The sequence below is a fragment of the Lolium perenne genome, chromosome 1 (assembly GCF_019359855.2).
Source record: "Lolium perenne isolate Kyuss_39 chromosome 1, Kyuss_2.0, whole genome shotgun sequence".
In the NCBI taxonomy this organism is placed as follows: Eukaryota; Viridiplantae; Streptophyta; class Magnoliopsida; order Poales; family Poaceae; genus Lolium; species Lolium perenne.
The window spans coordinates 201,093,053-201,106,334 of record NC_067244.2 but is presented as its reverse complement, the minus strand read 5'-3'; the positions used below and the strand labels follow the sequence as shown (position 1 = coordinate 201,106,334).

Below are 13,282 nucleotides of genomic sequence, written 5' to 3'. Positions count from 1 at the left end.
AGGGTCTTCTTTGCAATGTTGATGTTTGTGGAGCAATATCCCTTGGCCGCATACCATGAAGCCAAACCGATTCCCCAAAAAAGGGCTTTCTCACCATTGCCCAAGGAGACCTTCCTGGCTGTCGCAAAGCGCTCACGATCCTTCGAAGTGCACGGGGTCCAAAGCACCGCCCAAGGTTTTGGGTCATCATCCGTCCATTCATTCCATGGCCATGGCAATCTCAAAGCAGAAGCCAACTTTTGTTAGGTTTAGAATTCCAAGGCAATCGTAGAGCCGAAGCAAACTATCGCTAGGTTTAGAATTCCAAGGCAACCGCAAAGCCGAAGCACGTTCGACTTAAAAACTTCGAGGCAACTAACTCCTCAGACAATAACGTTAGGTATGGGTTGGCATGAAGCACCTGATTTATACAAGATTTTCCCAATGAAGGCAAACCTAGCACTCCCTCATTGCCAACAATATAGTGCACATTAGTTTGACAGAAGTCAAACTTCAATAACTTTGACCAAGTTTATTGAGAAAAAAAGTTATCGATATCTAGAGTACCAAATGTATACCTTGTTGAAATATACTTAATGATGGATCCGGTGATATTGATTTGACACTCTAGATGTTGATTTTCTTTGTACAAAGTTGATCAAAGTTCAGACTGTTTTTGATTTTTTTTTTTAAATCTTATACACACTACTACTATATTTTAGGTATAGAGGGAGTATATGAGAAACCACACAGTGCAGAAGCTAGCCAAAGCCATGCAACCATAGCGTTCTAGGCTTTTCTAGGTGTCACATGATGGATGCAAGAGGTGTGTGTGTGACACTGTGACATGCCGTTTCATCAACCAACCGCTGGTGGATGTGTCCAGTCCGGGTCGAGCTTTCGGACCGACCGGGCGGATCTGCGCCTGACCAACCCCAAGCCGTCATGCATGGCAGCTCAACGGCCAAATAATTGGACGGCTCCAAGGGGAGGAATCCCTGCCGGCCGCTGCCGAGCCCCGGGCCTGCAGTTTCAACCAAAAACGAACGAAAATCAAACCAAACTCGGCGCATACATGCGTGAGAACCGAAGACGAGGCCGGGCGGCGCACGTTTGGCAGGAGCCCTGGACGGTGCAGCTGCAGAGAGGAATCCCGATCGAGAGTCGCCGTCTTGTCCCTTCACTCGGCCATGCCCTGCCTCTGCTTGCCCCGTACGTTGTACTACAAGCTGAGCTTCTTCTTCCACCGCTAGCTACCATGGCTCCATGACTTGGAGCTCCCGGTACACACGGCGCAGACACTGCGAATGGACGAGCTAGCGGCTTTACACACATCACACATGCCTCGTTATCTGAAACCCTGGACCTCCGACGAGATCTCGTTCGCTATCCGTGCATGAATGATGCTGAACACTGACCCGTGCGAGCCGGCCGGCGACGAGCTGTCCGGCCGGTATGCATCCGTCTCGTGCAAGAGGCAGTGAAATTCCGGTGGGGTTCGGTACATTCTGGTTGCGTGATATCACCTATACCTAGCAGCAGCGTGAAGAATTGAAGGCGGAGCCACCCGGCCACGCCACCGGCAGAGGTAGAGTCACATCACATCAGCAATCGAGCTGCTGCGACTGGAGTCGGGATGGATCGTCGTCCGTGTCTCAGAGGTGAAGATCAGAAACCGGAAAGGCATCTCTGTCTGCCCGTCCGCCCGTCTCTTTCCCAGCTGCCCTTTCACCTTCGTGGGTGTGTGGATCAGTCATCACTCATCAGTTGGTGTGGGTACTGCTAGTTCTGAGACTGAGAGGCTCATGTGCCGCAACAGTGCCACATGTTGCTGTTTCCGCTCACTGGCTCACTATGCGTGCGGCGGCAGCGACACACCGGTGCCCACTGTTGCGTGGCCGTTGTCCCTGAATGTGTGTGTGTGAATAATGGAGGGTGAAAATGCAGGAATATACAGAAACGCATATGCAGAATAGTGCAAGTGAAAACACAGTCATCGTTCGATCTCGGCTCATCGGCTGTGAAAGTTTCACAAGTTAAATAAAAGGCACACTTCACCTATCTGAACCCCGTTCTCTGAACATTGTCCACCTGCATCCAAGGAAACCCAGACACGGGCGCACTTGCGCGCACAGTGCCCGCACTAGGCGCCTCGCCCAGGAACTCGCTCACAAGTCCTGAGGGTAGGACGCATGTGCCGCGCTAGCTACATCGTGTGATCGATCCATCGCGTTGTTGCGACGATCTACCAGACAGATTTTCCAAAGGGGAGCAGGCCTGGGGTCCCATGAGCTGAACCCCCATCATCGGGCTCTAGTTTCATCGGCTTTTCTGCCGGTATGTGAACTCGCGATTAAGGCTACTCATCACTGTCATCTGCCCTACTCATTGACAAACACATCCGCTGCAGGGCGAAAACTATTGCAGGATTGACCGCTAGTCCGCGCTTTGGTCGTTCTAGATTTTTTTTTGTTCCCGATACAGGTGAGGTGCAGATTAAAACAATAGTCATGTTCGTGTTGCATTTCTGAAAAGAATTCACATCTACAGCTACAGTGTACCCTAAAGCTAAAACAGCTACAGTATGCCAAGTTATTAGTGGTGAGGAGAAAATGTCGTGCGCCTTTGGAGCTCGGATTTGCCATGGCGGCCTTCATCCACCGCCGTTCCAGAGGACACTGGACAGCGGTCCAAAGACACGGCGCCGCGGCTGCCGCTGCCGGACTCACCTTTCTTAAACCGAAATGGAGAGAATGTCAGGCAACACAACGAATTGTTCAGTTCAACTCGTACAAACCAACACACCCTGTGGAGCTTTGAGGCTACACCAATGGATTTGTCTTGACCTGCGATCACATGGTGGACCAATGGTGAAAGGGGGTTCAAGTATGATATAGGTGTCAAAATCGTGATTCTGCACAATTCTACAACTTTAAAACCTAAACTAGATTAAGTCAAACAACTCTATGATTCTACTAATATGTAGAATCATAGATTTTACAATTTTGAAAATTACGATTCTATATTTTACGATCCTACCGTGGAGTGTACCATCAAATTCAGAATCACGATTCTAGCCACTTTGCTACATACTCTTGTTTAAGCGGACAGAGATTTGGTGCACATGGACACCAGTGGTCTTGTTTATTAAATAAATCAAAAATTATATTTTTGAGTTTTATTTTTTTTTGAAAAAAATCTACATATAGCCAATAATGTATCCCACAAACTTGTAAAATATTAATTTCAAATACTTTATATTTTAAGCTAAACAAAAAAGACCATCTCCAAAAACATGTCAGATTTTGTTATTTTTGTCTAGCAGAAAGAAAAAAAAATTGGGTTGAGATTTTTCATGATTGTGAGATGTATTACTGACAATCTACAGAATTATTTTTCAGATTTTTTCAATAAACAATATATTATTATTTTTTTTAAATAGCGAGAGCACTAGAGCTCGTGAGCCAAAAGCAATTTTCGTGTTTAAGCATGGTACTTGCAAAGGGAAAATAGTGGAAACAATAACAATGACCGAAATGCCATATATTTTCATCGTCACAAAGCCAGTTCGTTTCAACCGAGTGTCAATCAATCAGAGCATCCTCACTGAGTCACTGATGGCTCCAATAGCATCTTACCCAAGCCGGCGTGTATTTTTAGGTTTAGATTGGCATGCTCTAAAAATTTCCGTGCCCAATAAAATCTCTGGTAAGCCCGCACTAGCCATACGGACGGGGCGCGAATTAGGCGCCGGCGCCTCGTGACAAGTCAGATTTTCCCTGCGGGCCTCGCCTGGCAGACACTAGTCCCAAAATCGTACAACGATCCCCAAATTTCCTTCCCCTCCCGCACATTCAGCTCCCATCGCCACTCTAGCTCCAGCCCGCCGCTCTAGCTCCGCCCAAGCCGTCGCTGTTTCCGGCATGCCTCCGAAGAAGGCTCCTGTGAAGGGGCAGCCAAGCCACGCAAAGTCCCATTGGAGGAGAAGCCACTGACAATGACAGAGGAGGAGTGAGCGGCCGAGCGCGCCCGCTGCGCCATCTTGACAATGGACCTTAAAAGACGTCACGATGTCGGCTAGTTGAACCAGGCCGCGGAGTCGACTCATGTATGCCTCAGCCTTGGTTGGACGCAACCTGAAGCCGGGAAGGGGTACTACAACGTCACCTGGCACAGGAGTGCCTCCCCCTCGTCGCTGGCATTCTTCACGGAGCCATCGTTGTTGTCACAAATGTGCCTCTCATAGATGGAGGAACACACCCGATACTCCCCCGAGTTCAGCGAGAGCAACATGACCGTTGGTCCCAGCGAGGCTCGCCAGTGTCCGTGCCATGTCGCCACGGCTTCGGGTTGGACCTCAACATCGACTTTGTCGACTCGACGAGCATGCGTCACGGGTCCAGTAGCGGCGGTGGGTGCGTCACGTGTAGCGGCGACCACACGACCGCCTGCCATGTGTTCGGCAGTTCGTTCGGAGCGAATATAGGCAAGGATGAGGTATATTTTCTTGCTTAATTTCTTGTCCGGCATGCAAACGTTTGAGTATTTGCTTGAGAGAAAAGGTGATCGGCGCCAAGATCTTTAGTGATATGATTCATGGCGGCCGGAACTTTGAGCCCGTCTTAGATGATGATGACAACTATGAGGAAGAATACACCGACGAGGACAACGAGGACGTCGAAGAGGAAAAAAGATGCAAAGTTGATCGACGTCGAAGAGGAAAAAAACTGATTGAAGACCTTGGAGGAAGAGTGTCTCATCGACGCGTGGAAGGCGGTGAGATTTTTCCCCATCATCGGTGTCAACCAAAACCTTGGAAAGTACTACAAGCGCATCTACAATCAGTTCAATGAGAGGAAGAACTTCGGTGACTATGCCACCATCCACATGATCCGCAACAAATATGCCATGTCTAACCGGTGAAACATCATTAAAAAGGCGTGCAACAAATTCCATGGATTCTACACGATGTGTACAACCCGGCATGAGAGGAGCAATACAATGGTGGACTACTTAAGTGGCTCTCTCTCAATCACTATGTCTCTATGCTCACCATATTGTTCATGCATTTCATTGTTCTTCTCTAGATGATCAACACACTCGTCTTGTACAAGGATGAGAACAAGGGCAAAGACTTCATCCTCATGCATTGCTTTAGATAGCTTGAAGGTTGCAATAAATGGGACAACGTCAGGCTCACTCTCAAAGACAAAGACGACGATGTAGAAAGTGGCCCGATGAATGTCGTGTCTGCCTCGACAAGGCATCCAATTGGCAACAAGAAGGCGAAGACTGAGAGGAATGGGGTGGTGGCATTGGTCGCCATTGATGTCTCCATTGAGAAGATGGTATCCGCCTTCACCACAGAGAACAAGGATAGGGGTGAGAGGGAGCCGCTATGTGGTAGGTCATGTTGGACAAACAAGATGTCAAGATTGTCCTCGAGGGGGAGAAGATGGAGGCCGCCAAGATGGAAGCCCAGACCAGCGTGATGAAAGCCATGAATAAAGCATCAAACATTGCATTGGCTAAGATAACGCAAGAGACAAAGACCTTGATGGAGAACTATCAAACATGGATCCATTAGCAAGAGCGTAGCTCGAGATGTATTACGAGCACATCGAAAAGGAGGTGATGACAGCCGAAGCGGTGGCGGCATTAACGTCCATGGCAACATCGGCAACACCACTAATCGTGAAGCAGCCGCTAGTGATCGTCACACAACCAGTCATCGATAAGCCAGATGTCATAGAGGTGATCCCACCCTTCCTTTGATCCTTGGCCATGAAGCACAAGTTATTTTGGTAGCTGGACTACGAGATGACGGTGATTTGGTGGCTGGATGTTGGCCAACACTTGAATTGCTATACCAAAACTTCATTCGAATTTCTGTATGTATTTGTGAATTTGAAATGGAGAGATTGCCAGGCAACACAATGAAGCGTGAGATGAATTGTTCAGTTCAAAGATCATCAACCCACTTATCGAGCTTCTAGGCTACACCAATGGATCATCTTGACCTACGATCACATGGTGGACCAATGGTGAAATGGGTTCATGTTATCACACACTTGTTTTAGCATAGTACCTGCAAAGTGGAAACAATGACGCTGACTGGCATCCCATGTATAGCAGAAAGCCAGTTGGTTTTACTGAATCTCAACCAGTCACAATTACTGTGTTTCACTAAACCACCAATTTGAAATTGCTACATATGGGTACTCCCAAGAACCAAGATATAAAGATACTAGTACAAGACCTGTCAAAAACTAAATGATATCCCAATGCTACAAGGAACCAGGGCAAGACATTCTAAGACATGAATAGTTGAATACTGACAATAGCAGTATCGTGACTCTTCAAACTTCGAAAACGAGCAAATATAACAAAAGAAATTTACACATGATCTTTGACTTCGGAACAGGCTAAATATAACATATCGAAACAATAAGAGAAGAAAACAAAAGAACTCGGCCGGATTCAGTACAAAGGGGAATACTGGATATATATACTGCATATTCAGGCTACCAGAGGGCCATGTGGACATATTTCAAGTTTATCAGATCATGTGTCCATGCTGCAGAAGTTATCAACTTGTCTAAAAACTGTAGGTGAAAGGCACAGCAAATAAACAATCTGCGAACAGTTTTAAGATGAACTCACTGTCTTCACTATTTGCTGCACAAACTGCGAATTTGGTTCAACAAATAATTAGACGGTTAAGGAAATTAAGGCATCATGTTAGTGCAGCGAGACCCACATTAGTTTATTGCAACAGTGAAGTATGGACATCCATGTGGAGCATAATGTTATAACATTTTAAACTGTGCTAGAAATACAAAACAATGATCAGGCCAAGACAAGTACTATGCAGCTAATACTTTATCCTTTAAGCAATGCGATACTGCTAGCTTATGTGTATGACCAAGAAGTGCTGTTTAACACCCTACTTAACACTTTTTTAAAGAAAAGGACAATTTCAACTTGTCACATAAAATGTCATAAATGAACCAAAAGAAATGTGTGCTACTACTCACCAAGTGCATTTTTTTTTTTTTTTGCATAAGTTCTACAGTCATATAAAACCTGTCAAGATAATCAGGGACTTAAGACAGACTGCCAATCACATTGTCTATAATCCAGATTATGATAATAGCTCTTATTACAGGGTCAAATCAAACAGTTAACATTTGGATAATGACAGAAAGAAAATGGAAACAAGAAGCGGAAAGGAAAAAAAAAACATTAGGTCCATGACAATTAGACATATGTCACCGCCTGTTTTTTTTCATGTATCAGTAGACATAAACATTAAACAGCGTACATCAAATACCAGATGTTCAAAATCAATTCGGTGGAGACATTTCTGCTACTATCTATATCAACAATACAGCTACTGTTCCCCGCAACAAAATTAAAGCTACTGTTCTGCCACAATTGAGCAGTTTCCATATACCATCATGTGAATCTGTGATAATGACAGTCCAAATTTGTCAGGGCAAACTGAGCAGACTGTAAGACATGCAAAGATTTACAAAAACAATCTTCACATAAATGAGTAAATGACACCTGAATCTAAGGCAAGAAAAATATGAAACACCTCACTCCAATTTGTACCAGAAAACAACACTTCAATAGCTTTCGTAAGATATATCTCTGTCATTGGTAGTGCACCAGTAGTAAACTTTCCAGACAACAGTGTGTAACATTCATAGCATATCTTATGTTGAACCTATAGCTTGTATGATATTAAGGATTCACAAAGCATTACCATCGCATATGCATCAGAGAATGCCAGCGGATAGAGCACCACTACATATGTATAAGAAAGTTCTTTATAAACCTACCTTGTATTGTATGTCTAGCGACAACTGTAAAATGTAGTGTTCTTAGTATCCATGGTATTTATTGAGTACGTTTGATTTAGTGGCGACTTCAGTACAACTGGTGGCTGCTTATCTGGTACCAGCATCATGAGTGCACTACTATCAAGCATCATGACTACCCGTCGCAAACCAAACCGCTTTCGACAGTCCGGATGCATACAGCAGAGGCATACAAGCAGCACCCGTCGCATCTCCTCTGCAACAAACCGCCCCCACTGGTCAGCTACATCAACCAGCCCCCGGCGAACCCAGAGACTCCACACTCAGTCAACAAATGTGATTCCCTTCTCTGTTGGCCTCCGACCAGTGGCCACCTCCACACCCAGTCTTGACAAATATGAGCGAATTAAATCTACAGTGTACCCCTAAAACTGAAACAGCTACATTATGTGAAGTTATGAGTTGTGAGGAGGAAATTCCCTACACCTTTGAAGCTAGGATTTGCCATGGCAGCCTTTGATCCACCGCAGAAACACCGCCATTCCAGGCCTCTAGACAGCGGTCCAAAGACACCGCGCCGTGGCTGGCGCTGCAGGACTCAACTTTCTTAAGCCGAAATGGAGAGAATGTCAGGAACACAAGGAATTGTTCAGTTCAACTTGTATAAACCAACCCACCTATGAAGCTTTGAGGCAACACAAATGGATTGCCTTGACCTCTGATCACATGGTGGACAGACGGTGAAAGGGGTTCATCTACGATACTCGGTACTCTTGTTCAAGCATGGTGCTTGCAAAGTGAAACAATGACAATGACTGAAGCCTGATGTATTTTCATCAGCACAAAGCCAGTTGGTTTCAACTGAGTGTCAATCAGTCACAGTTACTGTGCTTCACGAAATGATCAATTCAAAATTGCGGCATATTTGTACTCCAAGATACTCCCTCCGGTCTTTTTTAATTGACTCAAATTTAGTACTCCCTCCGGTTCATATTAATTGACTCTAATATGGATGTATCTAGAACTAAAATGTGTCTAGATACATCCATATTGAAGTCAATTAATATGAATCGGAGGGAGTACAAAGATGTACTAATCCGAGTCAATTAAAAGAGACCGGAGGGAGTACTACATAAGTAAAAAAACTAAATTCGATCTGTGCCTAGTACAATTGTTACAGCGAAACCAGGTAAGATGTTCGGAAGCATGAAAATTGAGTTTTGAATGCAGTAGTATCACATGACTTTAAACCCAAAATTTAGCAAATACTCCCTCCATCCCAAAATACAAGGCATATAAAATTAATCAAAAGTCAATATCTTCTAAGTTTGACCAGGTTTATACAAAAAAATACGAACATCTAGAATACTAAACCAATATCAATAGATTCACCATAAAGTATATTTTCTCAATATGTCTATTAAATATTGTACATGCTGATGTTTTTCCGTAAATATTTGGTCAAACTTAGTAGGGTTTGACATTTGACTAATCTTATACGCCTTATATTTTGGACGAAGGGAGTATAAACAAACAATAAGAGAAGAGAACAATAGAAGTCAGGTTCAGTACAAAGGGGAATACTGGGCATATATACTGCATATTCAGGCTACCTGAGTGCCATGTGGACAAATCTTTAGTTCATCTGTGTCCAATGCTGCAGAAGTTATCAACTTATCTAAAAACTGTAGGTGAAAGGCAACAGCAAATAAACAATCTGCTAACAGTTTTAAGATATATACTCACTGTGTTCACTATTTGCTGCAGAAACTGCGAATGTAGTTCAACAAATAATTAGACGGATCAGGAACTTAAGGCATCATGTTAGTGCAGCAACAGAAAGGCCATGGAGAAAATAGAAAAGGGACAGTGAAGTATGGAGTATGGACATCCATGTGCAGCCTAAGTTGCATAACATTTTAAACTATGCTGACAATTAAAAACAATAATCAGGCCAAGACAAGTACCATGCAGCTAATACTTTATCCCTTAAGCAATGAGAATACTGCTAGCTTGTGACCCAGAAGTACTGTTTAACACCCTATTTGACACTTTTTAAAGAAAGGACAATTTCAACTTAGTCACACAAAATGTCATAAATGAACCAAAAGAAATGTACGCTACTACTCACCAAGTGCAATTTTTTGTATAAATTCTAAGATACAGTCATATAAAAACTGTCCAGATAATCAGGGACTTGGGACGGACCGCCGGTCACATTTTCTATAATCCAGATTATTGTAATAGCTCTGACTTAGGGTCAAATCAAACAGTTTACGTTTGGATCATGACACAAAGAAAAGGGAAATAAGAAGCGGGAAGGAAAAAACATTAGGTTCATGACAATCAGACATATGTCACTGCCTGTGTTTTTTTCATGTATCAGTAGACATAAACAGCTTACAGCGACTACCAGATGTTTAAAACCAATTCTGTGGAAACATTTCTTCTATATCTATATCAGCAATACAGCTACTGTTCCTGCAAAAAAAAACTCAATCACAATTGCTCACAATAGGAGCTATCCATATACCATCATATGAATCTGTGATAATGACAGCACAAATTTGTCAGAGCAAACTGAGCAGACTGTAAGACATGCAAAAATTTACAAAACTATCTTCATATAAATGAGTAAATGATACCTGAACTGAAGACAAGAAAATTATGAAACACCTCACTGCAATTTGTACCAGAAAACAACAGTTTCAATAGTTTTCCTAAGATATCTCTATCATTGGTAGTACACCAGTAGTAAACTTTCCAGACTTCAGTGTGTAACATTCAGAACATATCTGATGTTCAACCTATAACTTGTATGATACTATAAGAATTCAGAAATCATTGCCATCGCACATATACATCAGAAAATGACAACGGATAGAGCACCACCACATATGGATAGGAAAGTTCTTCTTTACAAACCTACCTTGTATTGTATGTCTAGCGACAACTGTAAAATGCAGTATTCTTAGTATCCATGGTGTTCACTGAGGACGTTTGATTTAGTGGCGACTTGAGTACAACTGGTGGCTTCTTATCTGGCACCAGTGTCATGGGTGCAGTACCATCGAGCATCCTGACTACCCTTCGCATACCAGGCCGCTTCCGACAGTCCGGATGCACACAGCAAAGGCCTACAAGCAGCACCCGTCGCATCTCCTCCGCAACAAACCGCCCCTGAAGCCGCTGGTCCGCTGCATCAACCAGCCTCCGACGACCCCAGAGACTCCACACCCAGTCAACAACTGCGGTTCCCTTCTCTGTTGGCCTGCGGCCGGTGGCCACCTCCAAAGCAAGCACCCCGAAGCTGTAAACATCAGACCTCTCTGATGCCACACCTGAATGCACATATTCTGGTGCGAGGTATCCCAGTGTGCCTGCTGGCTGTGTCGCCAAAGGCACCCCACCATGGCTCACCATGCGAGCAAGACCAAAGTCACCTAACCGAGCATTGAACTCTGCATCGAGCAGCACATTCGATGACTTGACATCACGGTGAAGAATGCGGTGCTCACATTCATCATGCAGAAATGTAAGTGCTGATGCAACACCAAGCACCGCCCCGAACCGCGCCTCCCAGGGAAGTGTTGCTCCACCCTTGGTGTGCAGTGCGCTGTCAAGATTACCATTGGGCATGAACTCGTAGACAAGCACCAGGTCATGCTCGCTGGAGCACCACCCAAGAAGCGGCACGAGATTGGGGTGATGTGGGCAATCAAGCGTGACACGAAGCTCGCTCTCGAACGCCTTGGAGCAGTGCCGCATAGCTTGGAACCGTTTGACAGCAACCCTTGAACCAGAAGGGAGAACCCCCTCAAACACAATGGCGCCAGAGCCACCAATGCCGATCACATTCTCACTGCCGAAGTTGTTGGTTGCTGCGCGTACAACTTCCATGGGCAGCATCCCACGGAAGTTCTTGTCCTCGAACATCACGGCAGGTTCTTCGATTTTGCTGCGGCCCTTCCGATGGCCAAGCCATAGAACAGTGCTGATGGCCGCAAGGAGAACCAGCAAGGCCACGCTACCCAGAACTCCGCCCAGCAGCTTGTAGAGTAGGTGGTGGTGGTGGCGGTGATTTGTTGGGAGCGGCAGTGTTGTGCTCTTAAACGAGGCCTGGTCCGTGGGCGGTGGCGAAGGGACTGGGGAAGCCGACGACGCGTGTGAGGAGTTGGGGAATCCGAAGGTGCGGAAGGTCCAGCTCTCGACGACGTGAAGCGCGGCGCCCTCGCCGTTGGAGGCGGAGAAGCCCGCGTACATGTAGGCGCGGAGGAGGCCGGAGAGGTCGACGTCGACGGAGAGCGCGGGCTTGTCGGGGCGGCGGGAGGAGGAGTAGGAGAGCCAGGCGCGCAGGCGGCGTCGCGGCGCGCGGTACTCGATCCAGGCGGTGATGGGCACGCCGGCCTTGAGGTCGACGCCCGGGCTGGCGGAGGCGATGGAGAAGATGGAGCCCGCGTCGAGCGCGACGTGGTTGGCGTCGGGGTCGCGCAGCGCGACGTCGCGGTGCGTGTCGAGCTCGACGGCGACGGTGGAGACGTCGGCGAGGTCGGGGTCGTCGGAGGCGGAGGAGGAGGGGTAGAGGCCGAGGAAGCCGTTGGAGGCCCCGAGGAAGGCGCGCGAGGAGGTGAGGATGAAGGCGAGGCCGTCGCCGTAGGACGGGGAGGGCGCGATGCGGAAGGTGAAGCGGGTGGAGAAGGAGGCCTGCTGCGGCGGGAGGAGGAGGAAGCGGACGGGGTCGGAGAAGAGGGCGCGGCCGGCGCCGATGCCGTCGCTGGAGTTGGTGGTGAGCGCGATGGCGGCCGCGCCCGGGAGGATGGAGGCGGAGCCCAGGAGCGTGAGGTTGCTCGCCCACGAGATGCGGCGGTAGGAAGCGGTGGCGGCGGTGGATGCGTGGCGGCGGACCTTGGCGGCCGCGGAGGGAGGGAGGGGGGCGGCGAGGAGGAGGAGGGAGATGAAGAAGGCGGCGAAGTACGGCGGCGGCATGGCTAGGTTCTCCGCCGACTCCGTGGCCGCATTCGGCTGTGGGATTTGGGTTGGGGACGAACTGGGTTTGGATTTTGGAACAAGGGGAGGGAAGGGGAAATGGGGTTTTACACGTTGAGTCAATGACATGTGGGACCTAATCATCAGGAGACAGAAACTCTTCGTTAACGGGCCCTGACTTTCCGTGGCCGTGGGCCTTAACGTCAATTATATTCTCGTAAAAAAGAAATAAAACATTATCAGGATAACTGAGTAAAGGGCAAGAACATAATTTTCTCTATCGTCAGGTAAAGACCAACCTTTCCAAAGCTACTCCCGTCTGCTCGACACGTGGCAAGCCTCTCGTGAAACCGAGCGCAAACTCCCACCTACGAGCGCGTAGCGCATACAGAAAACCTCTTTTTAAAGGCAACCACACCTACATGAATGACATCAGCGGTGATGTCACCCATGTGGTGAATAATTCTTTCACAAAATTATTTATGAAATAA

The 13,282-nt window shown here is 46.7% G+C and overlaps 1 protein-coding gene across 1 annotated transcript; it reads right to left on the bottom strand.

The window, feature by feature from the left end:
* Positions 1–7,233: 7,233 nt before the first annotated feature.
* LOC127319149 (L-type lectin-domain containing receptor kinase S.7-like) lies at positions 7,234–12,879 on the bottom strand. Its single transcript, XM_051349367.2, has one exon. The coding sequence runs from the start codon at positions 12,789–12,791 to the stop codon at positions 10,749–10,751; it is 2,043 nt and encodes a 680-aa protein (XP_051205327.2). The 5' UTR covers positions 12,792–12,879; the 3' UTR covers positions 7,234–10,748.
* Positions 12,880–13,282: the final 403 nt, after the last annotated feature.